Genomic DNA, 16,409 nt, shown 5'->3' with positions numbered 1-16,409 from the left:
CTGTCGATTGAGGATATGCACGTCAGTGATTAAACATAAAGATGGCGTACTTCGTAACATAAACTCGAGACCATTAAAATCCTGCGTACTTTCTAGAAACTCAAGGAAAATAGAAAACAAACGTTTCTTGCTAAATTTATTACCTCACTGTATATTTTCTGTTTATATCAGGCATCATGTTTTGCACTGCAAACAATTGATTCGTATGCAATATACAATGTACAGAATGGAAGAACTGGATTAATAACTACTGACATGCTTCTTCAGTCTCAACGTCGACTGGCTGAGCCGTCCCATTTGCTCCTAAGGCTTTGGTTTGAGCTTCGTGATACTCGATTTGACCCTTCTATTGCACCGATATCCACTTCATAATATAAGTGCTTCCTCTGCTTTAGAAGAGGATTCGCTTATAACAAGCATGACGCACGTCATTGTTTCCATTGATAGTTCGGACTGCCACATTGGTCTTTGTCTTGAGTCCAGAAATCCGCTAAACGTACAAATCGACGTAGATACGTTCATAGTAAAATACTTATTTGCCTGGGGTTTCCGCTCCCCAGTACGGCCGCCAAACCTCCTGTGAACTGACAACAACGTTCGTCGCATGACTTTGCCTGCTGGGATCGTCTAGCAAAAGACTTGAGCTGAGTATGTCATTGTTATTATTGTTATGTGCGTCGACCAGGGTTCGACCAGAGTGGTCAGTCAAGCGAGTGTTGCCCAGCAAAGGGCCTTCTGACTCTTGGCTATCTTCCTGCAAGGCTTCGCTCGGCTGGGTGTATGATGCTGCGTATAGGGTTGAATAGGTATTTGTGTTCCCAACTATGGCATTGCTACATCCGCCGCTACTTCCACTGCTGCTGCTGCTTGCTAGAGGATATCCGCCGACGGCACCAAGCGCCGTTGGGTTTGTACTCGACGTAATGTTGGTTTGTTGTTGTTGTTGCTGCTGCTGCTGCTGCTGCTGTTGTTGTTGTTGTTGTTGCTGCTGCTGCTGCTGCTGCATTAACTGGTTGTACGCGAAGTAGGCGCCACTCTGAGGTAGCATACTGTGACCGTTCAAAGACGGCAATTTGTCAGTGGGGGCAGGGTTCACCCCAGAATTGATGCTGCTCGAACCTACAAATTCAGGCACCGATGTAGCCAATGGTGGCAGCTGTGAGTGTTGTGGAATCAGTGACGGTAATGTGACAGGTAGTGAGACGGGCAAACTTGAACCAGTTGGAGTGAAGTTTAAAACGTTGTCCACTTCAGAGGGCGACGGAAAGAGGCCGGGCAATGTGGGGTCGATAGATGGCGCTATGGCCAATGAAGATGGAGAAGAACGCGATGATGACAGAGGTGATGAGGTTGTCGAATCTACTGGCGGCGACGACATTAACGGCATCGACGTCTGTTGGACACCTACAGGCTGAGGAGTGTTCGCTGTAAGGGTAAGGATCAATTATAAAGAGTTCGCTAAATTAGTTCATATGGTTCAGTGTGCGGATATAGTCTTACTTTTTTAAAAAATGTCTATGCAAATATTAAGTGGAGCAGTATTGGCTCCATGGACTATGAAACGAGAATATTATGCGTCTGAAGAATCAAACCATACACAATGTCAACTTACAATTAATGGGTCCCTCTGAGACAGTATTAGAGATTCCTCCGGATAGTCCAGCGTCCCAGGAACCGAACATCGTCTGGTTGGCTGGTGGTAGGGCAGCGGGTGGTGCCGAGTTAAAGTAACTCGGGTAGGTATAACCTGGTGGGTTTGTCCATGGGCTAGTCACCTCCGGATTGCTAAGTCGGGACGAGAGGTCTGGCAGTGGCCAGGTGTCAGGGGGCGCAACGGCCGGTGTTCCTGACACAGGTCGCAAGCGAGTCGTCTTATTTCGGAAGTGACTCCATTGACGAGGCATGAGCGGATCAAAGAAGGATGTTCGTGTACCGGTCGATGGGTAAGGCCCAAACCGAAACGGTGCTTGTCCTGACAAAAACGAACGCGGTCAGAGGCATACTTGGCTCACACGGTTCGTATCTTAGATTTCCACGTACTAATTCCACTAGTATATCTACTGCATAGCCTCATCGTATTTCTCATTTCATACGCCGAAATAAGACTGTACAACTTATTACGTATCTCAATTAGTTTGCTATAATGGCTAAAAATGCCGACGACAAGACCTTTACAGACTTTAGCACAGACGTACTCTAGGGGAGCTAGTAGGTTCGGATCTCACCTATTGAAGGCTTCACAGTGTCTTAGTATAGTGCATAAGGTTCGCTAATGTTTTTGCAAAATTTAGTTATACTTAATCATCGAACTAATTAGCCATTTTACAGTAGAAACGGATAAAGCTTACTTACTTCTAGGTTCGCGGGGCCCGTCTACAGTAACCTTAATCGCTTTATTGTACGTGGCAATCTGTGGCGGACTCGTGTGGATCACTATCGTTAGCGTAAAGCTCTTTCCTGAAACAGATTATGATTTTCATAGATTCAAGTTCTGCTTTATATATTTAATAATAAATGGCTTCTCAAGAAATCACAAATTGTTTGTCTTTCATTTTTAAGCATCTTCTAGACACAATAGCAAATTGTATGGAAATGCATCTGGCAGATATCCGCCTCATTCTGCATTTTATAGTACACCGACACCTGCACAAAAGTCCGTTATGTCCTGTTATATTGTTACCATTTAGTAACGTGATAACAGGACATGGTGGCGCCACTCATGAGGTGTGTCTGTTCCTGCAGGAGTTGTTCTGTATATGAGGGCGGACTGACAGAGGCCGAGTGTACTAAAAATGAAAAGTTAATATCGTGGCCAACGGTTGGTCTATAGCAGCGCGAGTCAGTATTTCTCTGTCAGTAGAAGATTCAGTCTAATCATGGCATAAAATCGTACAAAAGATATACTTACAAGGCATAGAATATCTGTTTAATACAGCAGTTTGAGGCTTTTCGACGCTTTTCACGAAAGCTGGTTTCACATTCAGTAAATCGACTTATCCATCGTCCTGTTCTAGATTCTAAACATTTCGAGTCCTGTTTGTAGCTGTCTAAATATCAGCCTGAATAAAGCCCAACTAGCCAGAAATAGTAGTACCTTATTAATGGACCCAGAACGAGCATCGACCGTGTGGCATTGTACCTGCTGCTTAGCGATCGCATTGCGCATTTACTAGCATTATAACAATATCCGCTTTATCTGCTGATGTAGGTTATCACCATTTCGATGAATAGATCCCGGAACTATTCAGTTCAGACTGCAGTCGGCAACATTCTCACAGAAATATTGACTCTTCTACAACAACATTGTCGAAACCTGTTCCGCTGGTCTACCGTCGGACGTCTATTATACGTATACGTATTCGATCGAACTTTACCGTTTCTAACACCCGTGGCTATTGCGTCCATTTCGATTTCTACATATGCAAGTATAGAGCAATATCAAGCTCTATATATCCAGTCGACTTTCAAACGAGAAACTCCTGTCAGCAACAATAGCCACCTATTAACATGTACATATCGTACTGGTCGTTCCGACACGTCGTTTCTCAGTTGGAAGGAATGTCCGTCACGTCTAGTTCATACACATTGTATGACCTCGTTCTATTCTAAACTTCAACATATCTGAGTCTGAAGTAGAGGTCCAGCCATACTTCGGTTAAACCACCCGGCGCAAGTAGTGCTTACTGTTTCTCAGCGGACTCAAAAGTCATAAGATTCAAATTGTCACTTTATTACAATTTCAATTTCAATGATTTGTAACTCCTACATGTAACAGTTAACTCGCCATCGTATACTGAGCTCGATTGTGTGCCCACATCTCCAGCAGAGACTGAAGTTATTCGGCACAGCTGATGAACAAAATGCTTGAGTTGTGCATATTGCGAAAATAGAGCGTTATTTAGTAAGTAAAATAGGTATTTTTGTAAAGGACAACATCTGATACTTAGTTGTATTAGAGCAGTGAAGCACCATACGGATTTCAACATTCCCTGTTTTTGGTCGCTGGCCGATACGGCTGCCAGTTTTCCTGGATCGTGCTCGATATTGCTTCTCGTCATCCTGGTGTGATTCCAAGTGCTCGATCTGATTATAGTCTAGACGTTACCGCTGGCCATAGACAGCGTCATTCGATGTGTACCAGCCGAGTCAGGCAGGCAAACAGCCTAAGCGGGTCTCAACCGAGTAACCGGCCAAGCGAACCACCACCGGTCCTGATAGGCCACTGTTGGTCAGAGTAGTACCAGCGCTTCCTGCCCCTGTACCATGACAAATCCCGTTCGCCATTGAATTCCAATGGCAACCGCGTCATGTTCAGGGCGCTTCGCACTCCCTAACTTCCCTTCCTTTTCCATTCGTAGGCTTCGCCAGCGCGAAACGTTACTGAACCGTGTCGAGCAGTTCAAACAAATGGATTTTCTCTCGCGCCACTGCGCACCTCGGTCATCTTCATCACTTCCAGCATCTAGACATCTGCCTTTTCCTTGCGTGCGCTTCCATCGAGCACAGTCGGGCGTGCGCTGCTACCAGTAACGGTGGCGCTGGTGATGGTGGTAAAGGAAGTGGCAGAACGATAAAAGGAGATGCCGTATAGAGAATGACGAAGTTGTCGGTGCAGGACCACTTTGTTCAACTACAGTTAGTATAACTGCTATAACGCAGTGCCGCGACACGCCTTCAATTCAGTATTGGTGCCGCCGCCCACACAACACCGCTTCATCTTTGCCCTATGAAAAGATCACAGTCTAACGATGAACTTGGGACCCAACATACTACATTGCTGGACCAGAACATAGTTCTGTTGGACGGCGCGTGTGTCGGACAAGAGCATCGGCACTGCGCAACATTCGACCATTGCGTGCCAATAACAAATGATTGCTAGTCCCTATCTCGTCGGACGCTCGCACTCTGAGCGTCTCTTTTCTTGCGAATCAGTAAGTCATATACCGTTGGGGTGTCGGATATACGAACACATAGACACATGCTCATATGCTAGCAATGATAGCTCAATCGAAAGCCTGCGATGCAATCCTAATTGATGAGGCAAAACTAGCCAACAATATACGTGTACAATACACGGATTATCTTTTTGCATCGGAGTGGGGCGGCTGAATGCGTGATGTCCGCAGAGATGTTGAAAGGTCCAGTATCACTATGGCGCCAATCCAGCTGGGCACAGCTCTGATTTTAGCATCTCTACGACGTTTACTTGGCTAATTCGAAACATAAGGAAGTGACCAACGTTGGTTTAGGACAAAAAAAAAATTTCGCGCTGGCTTTGCATAGGCCGAACAGCGGCATGATGGTCCTGTGTTGTAAATCGGCCATGCATGATTGTGCGCTGTTTCAATTCTATTGCCAAAGCACTGTGACGTGTATAGAAATTCGCTAAATTCAGTCGCTCAAAGATGATCCGGTGTACATCAGTTGACTTACTCGATTTTAAGAATACTATTAATTATATCTTCCAAAGAAAACACGCAATCTTAATGGTAATTCTAGTTTACCTAGGAAAGACGAAAAAATAATCTCAGAACCGTGTAGACTGGCGGTATCTGTAGTAACAATAATAACGCAGCTACACATTCTAGAAGCTTAGTTATCGTATGGTGATGATGAAAAGTATAGCATAACCTTCCTGCTAGAAGACACAATTCAAGAATGATATCTTCGGTTTGTTCGCTTCAGCGTAAGTCTCTTCGGAGTTTTTATAGTGTCCTGAGCTACTATTCCCAGCTCTTGTCCTTGTTAGCGCTTCGCAGTGCCATGTGCAGACAAAGCGGACCTCCAGAATAGTTGAAACGACGTTGTTGTATCCATTGTGCCGTCCTTCGATATATCTGCGTCGCTGGCCGTTGCCTCTGCTTCTGCCGGGATGCGTTTGCTGTTTTGTACTATCATCTCAAAATCATCCTGTCTTTCTCCGACACACTAAACATTAAGCGGTTCGATAGCAGGCAGACGATAGCGAGACGCGGAATCGGAGCTATTACAAAATAAATACATCAGCTGTGACCCGCATTGTTCGTAACTACTCAGTTTAGGGAAGGGGGTCCTCTAAAGAGGGCGTTAATGATTCGACTTTTGAAAGTAGCAAGCACTTTGTAGCGTGTGTCGCTTGCCGATTTCACAGGTTCACGCATCCTGGAGGCAGACGCTATATATATATATATATATATATATATATATATATATATATATATATATATATGTATATATATATAGATGATACATACATTTTGCGAACGCAAACGCACTTAGAAAGGTACAACAATGTCTCATTCAGTAAGGGTAGTCTGACCGAGAGGGATGGGGAGGCATACGAAGCAACCGTTTGCATTTACAGGATACTGGCCAAGACTAGCGGGGTATTTTAAAATCTGTAATCTACCGCTCCCAAATAACGTATGTATAAGCCAGTCTCAGTTAGCGACAGGTTGTCGAGAAGAAGCATGAGCCTTGTGAGCGACGCCTATGTGAAAAGGTATAGCTAAATGACACACAAACACTGGCTATAAACAGTACGAACACTACATGCTTGAGATGACCGTCTAACTCAGTGACTTCGCAGGAAGAAAAGTCTATTCTCACTTGGCCTTGCCTGTCATACTAGAGACATTCAGGGGACTTTATAGCCAATGTGAGTAATCCTGCTTCATCACGTGTTATTGAACTAGAGATATGTCATACTTCGCTCTATGATTGCCAAAGACCTTCCTGAAGTGCTCTTAGGCTCTAGATGTTTTTCAGTTTCCTCTTGCCCGCAATACACTGTTACAAGGAGCGTATGAATCAAAGGAATCATCTCCTGAGTCCGTGTTCAAATGAGAACAATTATGTTCTGCTCCTTTCTTATTCGAGGTTCATCTTTTCTTATCTGCAGGTCCAGCAGTAACCTATTTTCGAGATCCTCAACTTCCAGCTAATAGATTCAGACTAATCACTAGCTGCACTGTTTTAGCTATTTTTAGCAGAACCGTTAATTCTGATTGATAAGAATAAGAGGAATAAATACGTACAAATATGACAATATAAACGATTTAACATAAATCGAACTATTATCTCTAGGAATATAGGCAATTTCAACTCTAGCCGTGATTTTTAGCCGAGGGCAATTAGTCAATCGTAAACTGGAGTGCTATTAAAGATGGATACTGACATGGGGCAATACGGGAGCAAATGTCTAAGCCCAGTGTAACAACGATGAGCCGATCAATACATTCGAGTAGCTTCGGTGTCAAAGATGCTGTGAAGTGCCGTTGATAATCTCAGATGTTGCAGTGCACCGGAAAGGTGGTCTCTCCATGATCGATCCTCCATGGGGTATTTACAATATGGAACACTTGAATATTTCAAGAGTTTTTTGCTCATAAGGTTTTTGCCTTCCACAGTATCTATGATGTACCTGTGGCCGACCCAACACCAGCAGTTATGTTGCTTTTCGCTGTCAAACCCACTCTTAGTAGATGATGAACGCGCTGCCTACAACTGAGTATAATGGTTTTTATTTTTTTTTTTTGTTTAGTGTCAGGTTTATACTGACTGTAAAACGTTACACATGTTAAACTCCGAATCTATGGCTGCACGAACGCTATCGCATAGATATCGAAACTTGATGTTTTATTTATATGAACAAATACTTCATCTGTATAACTCGATTTCCTTTTTTCTATTTGCATGTCGGGCCTGTTCGAGAATTAATCGAGACCATCGCTTGAGAACTCAAACCTTGAAAATTATACAGGATGACTTAAAAAATATATACACGGTTGAAATAATCATTACTTTATTTGCAAATTATTAATCTACGTAAAACGTATACTCTGATTCCTAGAGCAAGCGTTTGAACGTACGATCGTTCTGGTCACGGAGGTGTTACTTCCTCAATTCCTAAATTCAATGATAGCTTTGAAATCTTTCAGTATCGTTGGTACTCTGGCGTTGCAAGAAAACTCTTTAGATCTGAGGAACGAGCAAGGTATTCTATAGAATCTCTCCGCCCAAGATTTTTATTAATAGATGCCTGTACACTATGACGATGGGTGTGCAGGTGCTCCATTCGGTTAGCAATAAGATGTCTCATCTCTGGTAAGGTCCTTCCGAGTCCGTAGTAAACAGAGTCTTCTGGCAGTAAATTTAAATAATTCGCTTAAAAAAATGGTCAATTGAGTTACATTAGATACGTATATATATATATATATATATATATATATATATATATATATATAGATTTTTTGGGACTATATATATATTGTTTCCAATAAATAAATAAATTACACCTTCAGCCTCTCCTGGGCACTACTAGATGCAGTTGAAGCTCAAGGTTCATGGCTATTGTATTTGCCCAAAGCAGTGGACTGGCGAAGCGGAATGCCCCTGTGATCTGAGCATGTAACAAGCGCATCAGCAGCTGAATGGATAACTGAATGCAACGACAACACCAGCTACATCAACATTTCAAAACAAAGCGCTCGTTCTTCCCCGAACAGACTTTTGCTGCGCGCAGTCATGCTGTCCTATTTGAACTCGGGTCACAGCGCCGCTAGCAGCAGCAGCAGCAGCTGCTGGAGAGAAGCCAGCATCTTGCAAACCATCCAATCATATGTGAGGTGACTGGTCGTGCCTGTGTGTCCGTTAGTACCCCCCGCCGTGATCGACTAAACGGAGTCAACAAGCGAAAAATTGCCCCTTAGGGAGTCTGGCTTGTTTTCGCCTGGCGTTTCTGTGGGCTGGGTCCAAGCTGGAGCTAAGCTGCGCAAGCTACCCGGTGCACAATGCTGGAAAATGTTGCTCTTAGGCCGTTCTTGAGTTTTACTTTATACAATACTCTGTCGCCACAGAGCAGCGGCTCTTCACTGATGACTACTGCAATGACACGGGCATGATTAATGGTGGCCAAAGCGTCAGTTAACCCGATACGCAGGCCACTCCTTGATACCCACTGAAGTCCTGACGCAGGCAACACGCTGTTGACTGAGCCGGGACCTTTCAGCTATTCTACTTCGATGGAGAGGGAGAGGAAAAGAAAGAAACATGTACGTAAACACGCAACGAGGAGGATGCATATCTCGGGTCGGCTTGGGCTTCGTTAGGTAGAATGGATCAGTGGCTAGTAGAGCGCATTTGCACATTTTTAAATGCACGCCATAAAAACATCTAGCTTACAGCACATTTGGAAAAGTTAATTCTCGCGCATGTACAGATAGCATTTCGCGTAGACGCATCAATTGCAATAGTAATCCTTGCTGCAGGTCGGGTTGTTTTCGTTGCATTTGGCCGAGGGGGGCTATCGAGATCGTGATATTGGGGCTGGATTCTGCTGTCTTACACAGTGATGAGAAAAATCATGTATCTCTAAAAAATTCTCATTATAAGGTGGGTGGTGTAGACTTGTTATCCTTAAAAACTCCGCCATTGACATCGACGGTCGATTTTCAACATCGCCGGACTATGCAACCGGAGAAACGGAATGCGTGCATCTTGCGTCCGTCACTACCTGTCAGTAAGACAAGTCGTCTGCACAAAACAGAAGCATCTTGTAAGCAGTCTGACTGGTAGATCTTCGTTTGATTTTTCATCTAGCTCAGCCGTCGTTCAATGAGAGCTGCTGGCGGCGCAGAAATCGCTAACCGCAAACTTCCTTGAAATGAAGAAGTTTTTCAACTCGTTAAAAAATTCACCCTGAACGTAGCCGACTGCCTTCCTAGACTTCGAGGTTCGGGCTCGATGCTTTTCCCGCGAGCGAACGGCGGAAGATCAGCCAGCCTCCAAAGAAGTTGTAAATCAAAACTACGGCGAACGATCTAACAAGGGCAGCCAAATTGAACCCTTCTACTAAATATAGCCTCACATATCCGATAATGTCTATCTAAAATTTCGACGGATCTTCTAGGCGAAGGCCGCATATTGCGTCACGTGGAAACAAAGAACATCCCCGTTAAATCGACCAGTGGTGATATGCAGCGACGCAATAGTCCATTTAATTAGCATGTTATATTTTTTTTGAGCTCTTACGATTCAGCCTTTGATCAGGGCTCGATACCACAGACTGTAGAAGCCAGAATATTGTACAGTGGAAACGCTTACCTCGATTTTGTCATTGGCGCCAACCCAATGATGCTTCCGCGTCATAGAATTCGACCGTTTATTTTACTGAACTTGTGAGACGGAACAAAACTAGAAACAGATTTGTAAATACTGTGTTTGTGTTCGGCTTCAGGCAAATCTGTTATGTTTGCTCAGTTTCGTTGAACGTAATCTATAGTGCAGGTCAAGGCAATCTTTTTTTCAAAGGCTTTTCTTCTGTATAATTGATTACTTAGGTTACGGTTACGCACTGTAAATCCCGGTAAGTTTGCGTACTTTAACTTGAAAAGTTATGAATTTGAAAAGAAAAAAAATAATCAAAATTACATTTAAATTGAAAGGGAAGCGTGACAACCTGGGCCCCCACTCTATTGCTCAATAAAATAACACATACACGAAAGCATTTTTTCATTCATCTTAATGCCCTCGTTTATTCCCATTGCGCTAACGAGTCCTCGTAATCACCTCTTCGACACGGCCTTACCCCCTCCCCCTCCCCCACTAGAGGATCTAGCTGGAGCGGATCTTGCTGGATTTATGATCTGTAGTTTCTCAAATGATTTGTAGTAACCATACGTCATGGTAATCGTTTGCAAGTTGAACCAGCAATGGCCACATGCGTATGTTTACCATGGCAACGTATTTGAAGGGGTGCGCGTTAGCCATCCTGACCACACTATATCCTATGTGAAAGAGGTATAACTGAGAAAAAATGTCCACAGATGTGACAGACACTTGTATGATACACGTTCGCATACAGTCGTAATTTTCTTTTCTACCTTTCGTCGCAGGGAATGCTTCTCGTCTTTCCCCAATGCCATTTTTACTGGAAACTCTCAGAGAGCTAACTTAAAAGTGCCTTCCCTCCGCTTCATGCGCCAACGCAATTTTTGCATGTCGAGCCGCGTAGATGGCTACACAAGAAAAGAAAATAGGAAAAATATTTGCCCTCTATCAGGTTCATTATCAGATAGAGGGGTTCAATGTAACCGCACACAACTGTGGGTCGGATCTCGAAGTTAAATCCGTTTGACGATCTGACATAGTTTCCGAGTTGACTTTACATGGATCATACAAAAATGATTGCTATCTATTGGCGTGCGTAGCTCCGCCAAATGTGTGAAGTTCGTTGTTCAATTGAATTTTTGCTGATGATGGCTGAATAAAGCTCTTGACTGTATCATCACAGTTCTGTTATTGTTTTGACTAGAAAAAAGAGCAAAGTCGGACGTGAATTCATTGAATCGAAGTCGGCATTGTATTTAGTAGAATCATAAATTGTTAAATGCATTACAGACAGACGAATATGTTAGGTTAGGTTAGGTTTATTATTATACAAACCGAATCCAAAAATGTTCAGCCCATGAATGGCTTCAAGCGCGTGAAGTGAGAGGAGCCGAACTCAATTAACCCGGCATAAACATCAACCGAATCAATGTAGTATGTGCCAAACGATGTATATGAATAATATACAGCCGGTTCGTTGACGATAACCACCTCGATGACCTTCTCATATTTTGCTTCCGGCACCTAACTAGTTGAGAGTGGCAGCAGCTTTTAGATTTTCCCAATTCAACATGGCTCGAAAAGCCCGCCGTCGTCTGCATGTACGGGTATAACCAACATCAGTTACTACCGATTTGTCATTGAGCATTTCGAATCGAACCGTACTTACCTCTTCCGCTGCGGCCGACGAAACGAAGATCATTGAACTTTGCTACCGAGCCCTTCATCGTGGCTATGGCGTTTCGTAACTCTGGACAACAGTTTTCGTCATTGCCTGCCGTTATCGAGACCTGCGTATTATCAGGTACGTCTCCACTGAGTGACAGTATACGAAATGCTGACGGCAATGATTTGTTACTCCGCCAATGTGCCGGCAGCTGGGAGCAGATTATATTGGGTGCTCCAGTTCGAGTTAATTCCTTGTGATGAATCAATATCTTGTTGAGGTACTCCTCGTATGGTAACGTTGCTTCTTCCATTTTTTCTATCAGTCGCCCCGTGGACTGGCGCATTTTCACCGAACTTTATCGAGCGCAATGTCGAGTTTCAATGGGGATTCTGTTTGTTTCGTAGTCGAACACGTCGTTCTCTCCGAGCGCCTCCCGGTCCTCCCCTTCAAAGGCAATTATTGAGCAGCTTAAACACCATACAGGCAAACCAATGCTAGCGAAACGTGCTTGAAAAAAAGTTATAATGATGCTGTTAAGAGACCAACGTTAAGCCACACGTTAAAACTTCGTATCGTTGTCACCATATAAAAACGCACTTAAGGTCCTTGTTTGTTTTGGTAATTTGATTAATAGGAACTTCGCTCAGTTCAGCTTTCGGAAGACTTATTCCGGTGTCGCTTCTGCGACGGAGTCGATGCTGAAGCACAATTCCACAGTTCACTAACACGCACTACGACCTATCGGCATTAACTACCGATCACCTCGTATCGGTTATTATTGCCGATCAACCGCTCGTTTCTACGGCAGAGTTTACCCGCGTCACGTTCAACTCGCGTGCAGCTACTACTCTGCCCTGCGCCGTCGTCGGCAGTAGGAGGTCGTACAGAAACTAGGTGGAGAGGGCTAGCGCGGTCTCTCGAAGAGGCCACGGTGACATCACAGCCGCGGCGGACCAATGGGAGAGCAGCGCTCTGTGGGTTGGTGGCTGGCTAACTGAACCACGACCAGTGGCTTGAGGCGAGCCTCAGGCCCACCACCGAACTTGGGGCACTTAGGGCCTGCAGCCCTCACAGTAAAGCGTGTGGCTAAGAGAGGTGACCAGCCAAGGGTTTGTGGAGATAGGGGCACGTCGCGGCAACTCTCGCGGCAGCGACTATGTGACAGTGTGCGGGAAGCCTCTGGCAGGTCGCCGCTGATAAAGGCCACGCACCACCGTCAGCCACCGAGCTGGCGGTCGAAGTAGTAGTAGCAGCGGCATCATCGTAACCGGCGACCGTCGTGGTGGCCGCGGCTGCGGAGGCGGGCGGAGCAGATCGGAGCAGAGAGGAGCAGGACGATGCAGCAGCCGAACTGCCACCACTACTCATGGTGGCGACGGTGGTCGCCATCGTTGTCGTGATGGTGCTAGCCATTGTCGCGGCGACAATGACGGCGACAGCAGCGGTGATGGCGGTGGTATATCGTGCTTGGGTGACCGGCCGCGTTTTTGAGGTTGGCACACGCAAGCGGATCAGTACTACCGGCACGGGCTGGTCTGCCGTAATGTGGTGTGGCCTGGTTCTACTAGGCTGTTTGCCACCCGCCCGCTGGTGGCAAAACAGGAAAGGCGCCTGAGAGGAAATTTTGTGTGCAATGGTCTGCTGCCCCCTGCTTTCTTTCCCGGCCTTCGGAAAGAGGCGAAGCAAGGGGTTCGGATAGGGTAATGCTAAAGCAAACCGGCAAATGGAGGATTGTAGCTTCTTTCAGGCAAATCGTAGCGACAAAATGAAAGTGTTGAAGGCAGGAAAAGCCCAATCTGTAGTCGTGGTAATAGTAACGATGCCAGTGATGGTGGTCGACGTAGGGGCAAATGTTGGTGGTCAAAATGTTAGCGATGCCTAACCGTAGATGATATTGGAAATGAAGGTAGCGACCACCTGTGACAGCGGTTGTCTCAGCAGGTACCTGTGGTATCGACTGGGTCGGCTGCGTTGAAAGTGTTAATGGATTTGACCGGTACGTGGTAAGAAGGTCAGAGAAACCAAACGGAAGGCTAATTGCTGCCGTGTCAAAACGAGTTCGGTTTTTGCCCGCTATTGATGAAAGGGACGTTAAAGCGGAACTCAGTAAATAACTCAAGTTTGCGAGATCTCCCTACGAAGAGATGAATAAAATATTTTTCAGTCTCAACTAGAATGTCATTGAGCGTATCGTCAGGAAGGTCTGACATCCGCCAGCTAGTACCGATTCAAAGGTGACCCAGTCACAGGAAAGACGCAATAACATATAGGAGAAGCCGGGCATGACAAAGGTATTGAGCATTCTAGGCGATAATTAGCTATAATAATGCAATAGCAACACAAATGCCAGGCTGTAAAGGTCGACTCCAAACAGAGTGGACGTTTCAAAGCTACAAGTAGCACGTAAACTGGGTACACCTGTAGGCGCAATGTGATGCATGAAAGCATTCACCTAAGGCTTGAAAAAAACCACACAGTTCCATAATGAATCAAATGTTTTGTTATACAAAACGTGTTATATAAAAGTTCTATGATGTGTAGTTAAGGGCTGCCCTATGCTCCGCAGCTTCATCATCAGAACCCATGAACTCCAGAAAACATATATATTTGAACTCACTCATATAAATAATAAGAGTGCTGGAATTTTCGACACCTCCATTGCCCTTTGGGTTTTTTTATTGAGGTGCAACAATAGTGCAAATGTAGAAGAAGCGATTGTCTGTTCTACTGTTCGATTGAAGGGAAGCTTTTCTCATTAGTCGAAAATGCTATGTCGAAAGGTTCATCATATATGAAGCGAACGCGAAGAAACTAAGGGCGATATTGCGACACGTCTTCAGCTGAAGGAACTTTACGTTATTCTATATAATTCGATTCATTATAACATATTAAACGGGTAGAGCTTTGAAGCGTTTGAAGTGCACAGTCACAAAATATATGAAGTTGTTAACAGCGTTAGTTTTTATTAAGAAATTTATACTTCTATTAGTATTCGATACTGTTTGTATCATTGCTGTGCTAGCTAAACAAATGTAGCTTGATTCTTTATATCGGAACTTATCGAACCGCCTTTAGTTTATCGAACTGGCGACCAGTGTTAAAACGTAATACCACGAGTGCAGATATTCGATTTTCTTCCCAGTCGCTAACTTACGAGACATCCTTAATAAATAACAAATGGCATTTATAAATCTCTAGAGAAGATATTTTTCAGAGATAAATAAAGCGCCCTAAGCCACGCTAGTATATGGACACATTTCAACGCTAGAGTTGCCTAAAATTAACTTTTTTTCATTACAGGTGCAACTGTTCATATAGATCACTAAAAAAAGTTGACAAATTCGAAGCAAGTACTTCCGGTTGTAACTTGAACGAGCTAACTTCACCAATATAACATCGCCTAATTATCGCCATACCTTAAAGTCGTAATTATTAATTCTATTGTATCCACGAAGATTTAGATATGGTGCTAAGTGTTAGAAATGTTTCTTCTAGATGGCTTAAGTGGGACATCTGCAAAAGGCTGTACACGTAGATTTTGCTGGGTTAGGTAGATAATGAGCAGAATATATTTTCTCTGGGCTTTTTTAGCGTAGCCAGATACTAAGCTTCCGTTCCAATCAGTTATTTTATAAAGGTGTTATGTAACATACGGTAAGGAATATTATTTACTGAGAAAAAGAAACAATTCAGGCCGACTTATTAATATTAAGGACAATGTAGCGCAAACCTAGCTATCTACAGTCATATCCTACGGCTTCACCTGCCTGCTTCTTCTATACTCAACTATACAGCGTGTGTACAAAAGTGTCGTGGCATGTTTTAAGGGGGTAGATTCCTTGTGTTGCTTACGCACGCCCGGGGGAGTGGGTGATTATAGAAAACAATACCGCTTCTGGTGTTCAGGCTAAAAAGCAAGACAGCACAATGGATTCACTGTGAAGTGTTGATTCGTATCGGACGTTTACTCAATCCCAAACGATAATTTGCTTCATAATAGGGTCTGTTGCTGCTAATCCTCTATGTAACTCTCACACCCTACTTGGTAGACTGGTGTTAATACGTATGTAGTTTACGGCTCGTATTTTCTACCGAGCTGATCGCCCAAACAGTGATCTAAGGCACAGGCAGTCTTATGGATAGCCGAATTGAAGTCTCCCATTGGGTGACCAAACAAGTATCATACACTTTGATACGAGCCCCACGACGCAGACGCCTGCAATAAAGAAGCTCTCGATGAGTGCGGCTAACCCCCATACTTAATAGCGATCTCAAAAGGCGTAGTAACATCTTCCTAGAGGTGGCAGATTTACAATGATTGCGCAATGATCTGACAGCAGATAAAAGCGGACGAATTTGCTAAGAGTATCATCCAACTCGAAATGCCGGGTCGTCTAGCGCCCAGATTTGGGGTTGTACGTAGCTCTTAATAAGCACGTTACGAACACTTAAACACCCAGAGTTTGCGTACCTATTGAGTAAAAACCGGTTAGTAAGAGAATGCATTAGTATAAATGATCGGACACACATTTTAGAACAAATCAGAATATCCGTCGACGGCCTCTTCGAACCAAGGTATCTGCCGTCAGCAGATAGCTTCCAATAGGTTCCTATTCATGCGTTTTATTCAGTAAGAGCTCTGTCGAACGGA

The 16,409-nt window shown here is 44.2% G+C and overlaps 1 protein-coding gene across 2 annotated transcripts; it reads right to left on the bottom strand.

The window, feature by feature from the left end:
* Window positions 1–119: 119 nt before the first annotated feature.
* Window positions 120–12,620, bottom strand: LOC111247030 (uncharacterized). Of its 2 annotated transcripts, XM_086982281.1 has the most exons (5): window positions 12,356–12,620; window positions 11,759–12,202; window positions 2,353–2,457; window positions 1,613–1,972; window positions 120–1,425 (listed from the first exon to the last, which is right to left on the bottom strand). In XM_086982281.1, exons 2-5 carry the CDS (start codon window positions 12,099–12,101, stop codon window positions 533–535), a joined length of 1,701 nt encoding a protein of 566 aa, XP_086838407.1. In that variant the 5' UTR covers window positions 12,102–12,202; window positions 12,356–12,620; the 3' UTR covers window positions 120–532. The 2 variants fall into 2 exon arrangements, with proteins under 2 accessions (XP_086838407.1, XP_022653291.1); XM_022797556.2 differs by having other exon boundaries at window positions 11,759–12,620.
* Between the last annotated feature and the right edge of the window lie 3,789 nt (window positions 12,621–16,409).

This window comes from Varroa destructor, unplaced genomic scaffold, assembly GCF_002443255.2.
Source record: "Varroa destructor unplaced genomic scaffold, Vdes_3.0 BEIS01000003.1, whole genome shotgun sequence".
NCBI lineage: Eukaryota > Metazoa > Arthropoda > Arachnida > Mesostigmata > Varroidae > Varroa > Varroa destructor.
This window is presented reverse-complemented; position numbering and strand designations above follow the sequence as displayed.